Here is a 12,355-nt window from a genome sequence, read left to right as displayed (position 1 = left end):
GTCTAGTCAAGACTCGATTATTTACAGACCGCCGTCATATAACTTGAATATTGCTGAGTGCGACGTTAAACAACAAACCAAAGAACCATTCTGATACCTACAGGACAGCGACTTTTGAGACCCGTCAATTTGAGACCATTTCGGACGGCGCGGTCACTATAAGTCTGATGTTTGTCCTTGCTCTGAACTTTCACTTAAGACATCGCGATATGGCTGCAATGTAGTCGATGCGATGTGAAACTTTAACTCACTCACTCATTCACTTGAGAAGAGTTGGTTGGTTGGTTTAACGCCGCACTCAGCAATATTCCAGCTATATGACGGCGGTCTGTACATAATAGAGTCTGGACCAGACAATCTGGTGATTAATATCATGAGCATCGATCCACACAATACCGATTTCCCTCCATCCGTTCCTCATTAATCAGTTTGTGTCTATATCCTTAGCACAGACCGGGGTTACAACACATATTTTGGAATTAGGGTCGACCACCCGTTAGTAGCCTCTTACGACAAGTATATCGTCGTCTTTTATGGCAACATGGGCATGTCCAGTATTTTTAAAGGGAGGGTACAAAATATCAAAATCCTCTCTCAGATAAAATTACTGCCTGCAACATACTATATTTGGGTTTGCTCTCCCTCTGGAAGACCTATTCTAACCCTTCTGGTGTGCAGTCACAAATTTTATACCCTAAGTATCTTCAAAATGTATTTGGAACTTAATGTATGCACAGGGACTTCTCTTTTTCATTTTGATTCTTTGTCCCATTTTCCCCTAGACTTTCTTTGTCTGCATCGATATTACTGCCCAGGGTCTGCTCTTTTCGCAGATACCATACTGTCAGGGGTTTCAACATTGTCGTGGAAGTATAAGGAGTTCCTGAAAGACGGCCTATCACCAAAAGTTAATTGTTTTCTTTCTTCGAATGGCTATTAAGTCAATATTTGGGTGGTTTTGATTTATTTTACGTTTCCAAGCGCTTTCCATATAATATATCCTATAACACATGGTACGGTCAGAGACCAATATATGTTATGGTCTCTGGCACATTTTCCGCAAAAGGTCACGTGACCAGCCCCCCATGCATTATGGTCGGAAATTGTTTGAACTCAATTTGGACGTGCTGAAGATATATAGAGCGTGCTTGTGCAGCATGATGGTCAATATTGTGAGATCATAAAGGTAAAACAATATATGTTTAAACCTGCCATCTGACCAGTCATGAATGCTGCATATATTCCATATTCACATATAATCGATATGATATGGATTTGTGTTTTTTTTAAAAATATATTTTCTTTTATATATTTCCCTTTTCATCTGTCTGGGGTTGCACCCTAGGCACGCTGGGATATGTGCTCAAAACTGTGAATAAAGGAGAAGCACCCATTGAACCAGTTGCTTGTGAGAGACACACCTAACAACACATCATGTTTTATAACTGTTGAGTTCACACTCAGTAAAATGTCATAAAGCAGGCTTCAAGCATAATCGTTAAAAGATTTAGTAGCTCACGATTCAAGCTGTCATTATTCCAGTATTATCATGATATCTGATATGATGTAATTACTGGGTATATGTAGTAATATGTTATGGGAAACTTCAGGAATTACAATATCTATCTGACATCAAACTCTTGAATTTCTCCTTTTGTTTGTTGTTTAACCCCACACTCATCACATCTTCCAGAGGCAAGGGAGTTAACTGACTATAAAAGTCAAGTTTCCACCCTTGCCGAACTAGGCTGGAATTCCTGGGCTCGATCGTAGCGCCACCAGTGGTTATTACGAGTTATATCCCTTATAAGTCTCTCCTATGGACCAATTAGATTCCACCTCTCGTATCACTTGCATTTGTTTCAAACAAAATGGTGGCGCCCAGTCAAGACGATCTGATCGATAATCAAGATCTATATTGTGATAAAACAGGTCTTACCTAACGAAGTGCATCAAATCATGTGAGCACCTTGATTTAATACATGAAAAGATTTGGAAAATATCTGTTGACGACGAGTTGGCGGAGCACATGCTTTGCAAATCATGCAATCGACAGCTTACTAACCGGATTTTGATTTCGGTGCACGATTTTGATTGGACTATGCATAGACTCGTTAGTCCAATCAAAATGTAACTCCATAATACCAGCCTAGTTTGGCAAGGGTGGAAACTAGACTTTTATAGTCAGTTAACTCCCTTGCCTTGGGAAGATGCATTCAGCAATATTCCAGCTATATGACGGTGGTCTGTAAACATTCAAGTCTGGACCAGACAATCCAGTGATTGACATCATGAGCATCGACCCACGCAATTGGGATAGGATGACAAGCATCAACTATGTGATTGGTTATTTGAGCATCAATCCATGCTGTTGGGGTACTAGGACATGCCATCAACCAAGTCACCAAATCTGACCACTAGATGTCAGCCTATTATGACCACCATAGGTTGCTGGGGGCCTGTTCTCAACTGGAATCCCCATGAGGTGCTCCCTTTCTGTTGACCCTTTCTGCATCAGGAGGAGAATGGGTCCGGGTGTCCAACTGTTTCAATAGTTATGATCTGTGATCTACGTGATCTCATCCACATGTTCTTACAACTGTTAAGTGCATCATGTGACCAGAGACCATATGACTATACTGAAAGCTCTTAATGGTTGAAAAAACAAAAGTCATGGAGATGACCGTACTCAACATGTAGAAAGTCATGCACATAGAAATAGACTTTAACTTCAGGACAATGCTGAAGTACGAACATTACTGCTTGGTTTCCAGGGGCCCAGATCTGAATACTATAGAGTGTATGTGATACTACCTGACATGGAGTAATCGAACAGTGCACAGCACTTACCAAACCATAACGAATGGCAGTGCATGTTAAAATAGACTGGATACATAACATACCTGTAATCCAACCAAAACAAATGGCAGCCGAAATACATGACAGCTAGAAGATTTATTCCAAGACATTTCATGAACAAGTGTCTATTCCCCGAACTTTTTAAATATCCTGGGCATATACATATATTTACAGACTTTACATTTATGAGTAAATTTAGAACAAAGAGGACTTCATCCAAGGTAAAATAGCCCTGTTTCTATACAATAGACATGTACAATATACAAACAGCAACACTACAGTGAAAGAACTTGTCAAGAAAAGATACATGGAGATATTCCGTATTGTTTCCAGAGATTGATGCCACACAAGTGATGAGGCAGCTCAACGCAACCTGGCGATATTGTCCTCTGTCCTGTCATACAGAAATGTGTATCACAGGTATTTCTCACTGTTTCTCTGGACATTCTGATGGTGAAACAAAATCACCATGGAATGTGCTGACATATGTATAATACACACATATACGTGGCTGTGCGCTGTGGTGCCTCCCCAGGCTACAGCAGGATCTTGTACTTCTCTGTGCGAGGTACTCGGTTGATGACAAGACGCCCATCATAGCTGAGCGATGCGAATACCCAGGGGTCTGCAGTTGACCAATCGACAGCATAAACACTATCTTCATGTTCCTCATACGTAGAAATTACTCCATCCTTGGGGGGCTCCCTTGGTCTGCACAAAAAAGAAGACCTGTGAACCTGTGACTCTCATAGAGAGCCCATCCTCCATCCTCCCTTCTCACCAGCTACAAGCCCCTCCCTCATTTGTGGAACATTCCTCGCATTTCAGAGAGCCCCTCCGTTTATCACTGTAGAAAATCCCTACCCCCATACTATTTTTAGAAAACATTTCCCCCTTCTCACCTTTAAGACACTCCCCTTGCCTTAATAACCCCACTGTATACCCCCCCCTGTATTCCCTTCCCCTTGTCACCCGAAGAAAGCCCTTCCCCATACCACTTGTAGAAAGCCCGTCCACTTTTTACCTGTGAAAAAGCTCCTATCCCTTCTCACCTGTCCTCTGCATCATCCTCGTCTTCACTGTCTTCGTCATCCTTCTCAACCAGTCTGCCAAAGGGTTCAGAGGACAAGGACACAATGTTGTTGAGGACGACCCGACTGTCGCTACTCGATGTGAGGACGAGCTGGTCATGGAAGTGATTGTAGCGGACAGTCCACACCCTGATGGAAAGAGAAACCATGGAGGTCTCGGCCACATTGATTTCTTGTACATAGATCTCATCCACCATGATTGTCAATCTTATATCTCTATCTACGTGATCTCATCCACCATGATTGTCAATCTTATATCTCCAACTATGTGATCTCACCCACAGTGATTGTCAATCTTATATCTCTATCTACGTGATCTCACCCACAGTGATTGTCAATCTTATATCTCTATCTACGTGATCTCATCAACAGTGATTGTCAATCTTATATCTCCATCTACGTGATCTCATCAACAGTCATTGTCAATCTTATATCCCTATCTACGTGATCTCATCCACAGTGATTATCAATCTTATATCTCCATCTATGTGATCTCATCCACAGTGATTGTCAATCTTATATCTCTATCTACGTGATCTCATCCACCATGATTGTCAATCTTATATCTCTATCTACGTGATCTCATCAACAGTGATTGTCAATCTTATATCTCTATCTACGTGATCTCATCCACAGTGATTGTCAATCTTATATCTCCATCTATGTGATCTCATCCACAGTGATTGTCAATCTTATATCTCTATCTACGTGATCTCATCCACAGTGATTGTCAATCTTATATCTCCATCTATGTGATCTCATCCACAGTGATTGTCAATCTTATATCTCTATCTACGTGATCTCATCAACAGTGATTGTCAATCTTATATCTCTATCTACGTGATCTCATCCACAGTGATTGTAAATCTTATGTCTCTATCTACGTGATCTTATTCACAGTGATTGTCAATCTTATATCTCTACCTACGTGATCTCATCCACAGTGATTGTAAATCTTATATCTCTATCTACGTGATCTTATTCACAGTGATTGTCAATCTTATATCTCTATCTACGTGATCTCATCCACAGTGATTGTAAATCTTATATCTCTATCTACGTGATCTTATTCACAGTGATTGTCAATCTTATATCTCTATCTACGTGATCTCACCCACAGTGATTGTAAATCTTATATCTCTATCTACGTGATCTTATTCACAGTGATTGTCAATCTTATATCTCTATCTACGTGATCTTATTCACAGTGATTGTCAATCTTATATCTCCATCTATGTGATCTCATCCACAGTTATTGTAAATCTTATATCTCTATCTACGTGATCTTATTCACAGTGATTGTCAATCTTATATCTCCATCTATGTGATCTCATCCACAGTGATTGTAAATCTTATATCTCTATCTACGTGATCTCACCCACAGTGATTGTCAATCTTATATCTCTATCTACGTGATCTTATTCACAGTGATTGTCAATCTTATATCTCCATCTATGTGATCTCATCCACAGTGATTGTAAATCTTATATCTCTATCTACGTGATCTTATTCACAGTGATTGTCAATCTTATATCAGCAGCTGCAAAACCATGCCAACCACAGCTGACAGTCTCACAAACCAACCCATTACAGCTGTCAATCTTACATCAGAAACCCACCCTATACAGCTGATAATCTTACACCAAAAAGCTAATCAGACCCATCCTCGCAGGTGTCAAGATTACATTAGTAGCTATTTAAACCAGCCCACTACAGGTGTCAATCTTACATCACTAGCCATATAACACCACCCACTACAGCTGTCAATCTTACATCACTAGTCTAATAACCCCACCCACTACAGTTGTCAATCTTACATCAATAGCCATATAACCCCACCCACTACAGCTGTCAATCTTACATCAATAGCCATATAACCCCACCCATAATAGTGGGTGTGTACCACTGCTGTAGACCCAGCTTTGATTCCCTACTTGACTGCTGTTGTAGGTTTTAAATGTCATAATAATTACCAACAACTCCTTGTCCAAGGGAGAGAATCCAAAATAAGTGTACCGACAAAGGGAGATAACCTGACTGTCAGGAGATACAAGTCAATGAGAATGATCAGAGGGATGACCATAAATGAAGCGTTTTTGTCTGACAGGTACCCTGACAAAGGAAGACAACCTGACTATCACGAGATGTGATCAATGAGAATTTTTGAAGAGGACCAAGAGTGGATCTGTGGTGTCATCTGATCCATATCTTAACAAAGGGAGACAACTTGACTATCACAAGCGCTACGTAGCAATGAGAATATTCGGAGAGGACCATGAGTTGATCTGTGGTGTCATCTGATCTGTATCCTAACAAAGGCAGAAAACTTGACTACCACGAAGTACGTACCAATGAGAATATTCGGAGAGGACCATGAGTTGATCTGTGGTGTCATCTGATCGGTATCCTAACAAAGGGCGGAAACTTGACTACCACGAAGTACGTACCAATGAGAATGTTCGGAGAGGACCATGAGTGGCTCTGTGGTGTTGCGTGTGTCCCAGAACTTCACCTTACAGTCATCCCCACACGTGGACATGTAGTACTGCTTGTTGGGGTTGAAGTCCAAGTCTCGCACCAGCTGGGCGTGGGCGTTCTCCATGTGGTACACCTGCCTGTGGGTGGAGCACACAGTGAGTTAATGAGCAGTATTCCAGTTATCTCACGGCATGTCACCTTAACATGGGAAGAACGCCTGAATTCATGCAGGTCTAAAGGTTCACCACCTGGTGCAAACCATTAACCTGGGTATAGTGTTGACGGCGAATGGTGATGACACATTGCATTACATGAGGGACTGAACAGTTTCAAGCACCACATTTCTGCTTATTTTTCAGATTTTTTCAGTGATCTTTAACATGTTTCAATCGCATGAAAGAAATTATTACCATATGTAGTAAAACTGAATATATTTTATTTGACATGTATTTTGTATGTAAGTAATTGGCAACTTAATAACTGACTAAAGCAAGGATGGAGTATAACAGTATGATCCTGGTTTGTAATTGTACCTCTAAGGTGTGGATTGATGTTCATGCAAACAACCACTGGCTTGCCTGACAGACTAGATTATTTACAGTTTGCCCATCCTCCCGGCAAGGGAGTTGACTGACTGTAAAAGACTGTAAAACTAGGCTGGAATTTCTAGACTTGATTGTAGCGCCACCAGTGGCTATTACAAGTTATGTCCCTTAAATGTCCCTCCTATTGACCAATCAGATTCCAACAAAACAAAAGGGCCACGCCCAGCCAAGACGATCTGATCAATAATAAAAAATTACATTGCAATAAAATTGGTCTTACTTCGCGAAGTGCATAAAATCAAGTGAGCACCTTGATTAAAAGCATGAAAGATTTGGAAAATATCTGTTGAAGCAGAGCTGGTGGTACAAATGCTTTGCCAAACTTGCGACCGAAATCTGTATGGCAGTTTACGAACTGGATGTTGATTTTGTTAGGCGATTTTGATTGGACTATGCATAGACCAGTCAGTCCAGCCAAAATATAACTCCATAATTCAAGCCTTGTTCGGCAAGGATGGAAACTGGACTTATATATTCAGTAAGCTCCCTTGCCACGGAAAGATGCCACTGGCTTGCCTGACTGAGACTATATTAGTTACAGTCTGCCATGAAATACTTGGACTATTGCTGAACAACATTCACTCACCCTCTCCACTGTACAACTTACTTCATTGAGCGGAGGTCCCAGCCTCGGATGGACGTGTCGTTAGCTGTGGCTATCTGAGTACAGTTGTGATGTGGGTTCCATCGCCCACAAGTTAGCTTTGGATGGCCACGCCCCTCCACAATGGTGGATCCAATCAACTACAGAACAGCGTGAAAACTCAGTGTGCAAATCAATCAATCAATCAATCAATCAATCAATCAATCAATCAATGATATTTTGTTGCCTTAATGACTGAGCCAGTTTTTCTTAAAAAGCACAATAACATAACATAGTAAGGGCATGATTCAAATACACTGGTGCATCATCGGCCAGCTTTTCCCTTTTAGGTTGGGGGTATAAAATTATTCTAAGATTAAAAACATAGCAATATTTTCTCGGAAAATCCCCTTATTGAAATCAAACTTTGCACTGAACCTCTCGTATTGGAAAAGAAACTGTACCCCCAATTGGAAAAGAATGCATGAAGTAGTTTTTAAGTTATTGGTCTCACAAATTTTGAAGAAAAAATATTCTATGTTCAAGACATGTAAAAATTCATATTTGCTCTGAAAATACCCATATCAATATCAAACTTTGGACTCCTTCTATTAGCATGGAAACTGGTCCCTAAATTTGAAAGGAATCCATGCAGTAGTTTTCAAGTTATAGGTCACACAAATATTTCAGCAAAACATTCTTAGTAAAAAGTGAAAAATAGCTGTATTTTTTAGAAAATCCAAATATTGAAATCAAACTTCACACTGCGACTCTCCTATTGGTACAGAAATTGATCACCAAATTCTACCCTGATGGTAACAGACAAGCTGACTTTGTTCAGACATATAATAATATGACTATCGCCGATGTCTTGTACAACAACAAAGATTTATAAGGTACTTTATTTGCTGGTCCACAGTACTTTATTTGCCGGCCCACAGGGAATGGTATCCACATGAATTACCTGTCCAAGCTTAATCTAACTGGTAAAAGCTGGTAATTACCAGTAAACAGGAACACTGAATCTAGTGGTGAAACACTTCTCTCATCACGTCGAAAGTCCAGGTTTGATTCCGTGCGTGGGTACAATGGGAAACCCATTTCTTGTGTTCCCCACCATGACATTACTGTAATATTACTAAAAGTAGTGTGAAACCATACCCAGTCAGTCAGTCAGATGCCTTACCTTGGCTGTGGAAGCAGCAGTGTCGAGGTCCCACTGTACGATGTGAGTGTCCATCACCCCTACCACCGTGTGACTCTCCCCCGCCGGGTGCCACAGCGTCCTGATACACAGAGTCAGTCATCAGAACATGCTGCAGTCAGCATTATAGGCTTGTATTTAAATGGTGACAAGAAAAAGATTGGCAATTCTGAGATTCTGAGAAGTCATCATTGATAAGTAAAACTATCTCAGGAAGTACAATGCAAAGGAGTAGCCTTGCTCCAGGGCTAGACTTAATATTAAGTCCATGGATGTATGGTAATTCTATCATTATAACAGGCAAGTCTAGATAAGCAGACAGTCCAAGGATGACAGTCTTTTATAGGGACAACTTGTTCTTATTTATATAATCTAGAAATTATCATTTAAACTAATAATTATTGTCTTAGAGACTTGTGAAAGTCCACATTTGGAGCTTTTCAAGCATTTAGCTCCTCTACATAGAAAACAAAACATTTTGACACTCTGTTCAATGAGTGACTGATCTAGAATGGAATAGGCCGTGCTCTAACACAGCTCTTCAGAAGTTTGACATGACACTCTGAATGAACTCTGCATACCAGGGGGAACTTAATTGCACTATTGGGATACAACTTATATAAAACAATACAGTACATGAACATAACTGTAAACAAATTGTTTTCATTCATAGTTGGATAAAATATGGAAACTGCCACATTTAAGCAGACACTTCTGTCACAGGAATGTCCAAGCACCCATGATAATAGATTGATAGGCAATACCTCATCTGTGCATGTTCTCACACACACAGGTACAGCATCCTGTTAAAAACAAACACCTCACCCCTTGATATCTCCGAACTGACTGGTGTCCAGGTGACACACAAGCTGCAATGACTCATGGGAGTTGGACTGGTCATCAACAACATTGCTTGAGTTGAAGCTGTCCGGGAGCTGCCATACTGCAGCTCGCATCTCGGACTTCGCATCGGCAGCTGAGGGGGAAATTCCCGAAATTATCAATTATGCAAATACTTGCATAGGTTATCTCATAAAATAAATTAAGCACATTTGCAGCTCTAAGTATGAAAAACAAACACAGGATTTTCCATGACAAAGTGACAAAATATAGCCCAACAGTTTCATTAAACTAGTCTGTCTTACAGTCCTGAACCATATTATTTGGCCTTCGGCCAGCGCTTACTTTAATGCAAAAGCCCCAAAGGAAGCAAGTCTAGATTTTCATCAGGTTCTGAATCTCCCATCTCACTGGGTCTCCTTTTCAATTTAGATGTTTTTTGCTTCCATCAAAAATATATAGTTTCAGAGACTCAGTGCTAGTCTACCATTAAACTGGAACTGAAATATTAATAAAACCAAAGTGATGATGTCCACACTCTCACTGACCAGAAATACTGACTCACTGTTATTGTAACATGTTGACAGTAGAGTCTTGTCAAATGTTGATGCGCTCATAGACCAGATTTCTCCTTCACGGTGGACATACACATTCTTGTTTATAAGATTGTTTTCATCATCAAAGTCAATATGGTGAATCTGTTGAACATAAAGCACAAATAAGACAATATTATTTTATTATAATAAAGAGACAAAATTTCCAACAAACGGAGACATTTCTTTCGCTTATGTTTCCATACTGTTAGAAAAACACGTTACTCCAACCTTCCTTGTCAAGTACAACACATGTATCTATAGTTTTAAAATCACTGACTGACCCTGAGTTACCATTTCATAACGCCACTTCTCACATATAAAAAAAAAGATGTGCAGAAGTAGCTTTGATCTTTGGTTATCTCATCAACAGGGTGTCGCAAAATTTTCCAGATTTACAGTATGCATTTCTATCGAATGACATGCATCTTCTTCTTGGCCAATGAATATGATGGAAATCTTTGGATTATATAATATTATTATAATCAGAAACATTCATACAGTTATTCAACTAGATCTAATAATTTAGTATGAAATGAATAGTTATTAAAGGTAAAGGGAATTACAAATGGGGATCCCTTGAGCACCTTGATATTCCATTTGATTGAATAAACAAAGATTTCTGTGTTGTGCTGATATGTTGAATGTCTCAGCCTTTTTATATAGAAATAAATCCATGGACATCAGAAGTCACTATATCTGAGAGTCAAGTACAACTAACTATCATACATAAGAAAGTAAGTTTGGTTTTATGATGCTTTGAACAGCATTTCCGTTATATCATGGTAAACCCTTTTAGTACAGTACAGGCATGGTGCAGTCGTTCTGTCAAACCAAGGTTCATAATCACTAATTCATACTCAGGGTGAATCTGGGATTTGAACCCATGATCAGTAAATCCTGGAATGACTGAGCAACGCAACCCTTTACAGTGAATTGCTTCATCTTTGTCCTCTCAGGCCAACTGTGCCCCAAGTTATCATATTCACATATCTAAAAATCCTGCTGCAATAGATGTATGAAATTTCTGTTCAAACTTGACTTTTCCAAATAGAAATAATTAAGTACTACAGCTGATACAAAGCAAATGATCAATGTAACTTCATAAGCACTCCCTACCTGGTTTTCAGCTCTAAGTGACTGTGTGCCCACAAGGAAGCGTATGCTGTCTGTCTCTGCTGTCTGTGCAGTCAGTGCCCGGGCCTGAAGGGTGGGAGAAACAGCATTACTTTGAAGAAAGATGGACCTTCAATCAGTAACCCATAATTAAAACATCTAATTCCTATACGTAGTATATCTATATTTAAGGGTTGAAACATCTGTCCTACATTACTGTATAAACATGGTAAGTATCAGTCAATCTTGTGACTAAGAAGCAACTAATGGGATTGAGTGGTCAGACTTGCTGCTTGGTTGATGCATGTCATCGTATCTCAATTGCGTGGATCACTCATGATGTAAATCACTCGATTGTCTGGTCCAGACTTGATTATTTACAGATTTTCCTCACATTACATTGGATTAATTCGTCACAGGAGATAGGTATCCCGTACCTTTCCTCACAGGGATCGTAAATGGGTGTTTGATTAGCAAGTGGTGCCCAACTTGGTAGGTGTAAACTGCATTGTTGCCAAATATTCATTGACTGCACTCACCATTCCTACTTATATCGTCAGTGTCTAAGTGACCCTATTAAAACTAGTCGCAGTATGTTAGTAGAGGATATGGGGAGTTTGTTTAGCATACGCATGAACCCATCTACGGTGCATGATATGATCTGGTGAATGTTTATCATTTTCTAGTGAAAACGATAATTCAGCAAGCTACATGACAGAGATGTGTGTAAGGCCTGTCCAAATACGGCCGATTTGAAAAGTTTCCGTCAAAAAGTAGATTCTTTTATTCTCAAAAGACAGCGTCATATCCATTTCATGAACATACTGTCGTCCCACCTGAAATTCAAGCCCGTAGATGACCGGTGCTTCCTCGTCCATGATGGTGAGGATTTGAAGGAATTGAAGCAGACAGCCACAAGGCTTATTGCACACTTGTCGTAAAAGTTTGTTTTTAAGAATGCTTCATAATATTTATGAATCAATTAC

At 39.8% G+C, this 12,355-nt stretch overlaps 1 protein-coding gene across 1 annotated transcript; it reads right to left on the bottom strand.

Annotated features, from left to right (window-relative positions):
• Positions 1-2,948: 2,948 nt before the first annotated feature.
• LOC139478986 (EARP and GARP complex-interacting protein 1-like) lies at positions 2,949-12,284 on the bottom strand. Its single transcript, XM_071261710.1, has 9 exons — positions 12,206-12,284; positions 11,373-11,456; positions 10,226-10,358; positions 9,646-9,796; positions 8,803-8,902; positions 7,641-7,777; positions 6,398-6,565; positions 3,912-4,079; positions 2,949-3,570 (listed from the first exon to the last, which is right to left on the bottom strand). The coding sequence occupies exons 1-9, from the start codon at positions 12,245-12,247 to the stop codon at positions 3,396-3,398; spliced, it is 1,158 nt and encodes a 385-aa protein (XP_071117811.1). The 5' UTR covers positions 12,248-12,284; the 3' UTR covers positions 2,949-3,395.
• Between the last annotated feature and the right edge of the window lie 71 nt (positions 12,285-12,355).

This window comes from Haliotis cracherodii, unplaced genomic scaffold (assembly GCF_022045235.1).
Source record: "Haliotis cracherodii isolate W230 unplaced genomic scaffold, xgHalCrac1.p SCAF_4, whole genome shotgun sequence".
Lineage (NCBI taxonomy): Eukaryota > Metazoa > Mollusca > Gastropoda > Lepetellida > Haliotidae > Haliotis > Haliotis cracherodii.
Note: the sequence above shows the minus strand (reverse complement) of the source record. Positions and strands in the feature narration are given on the sequence as shown.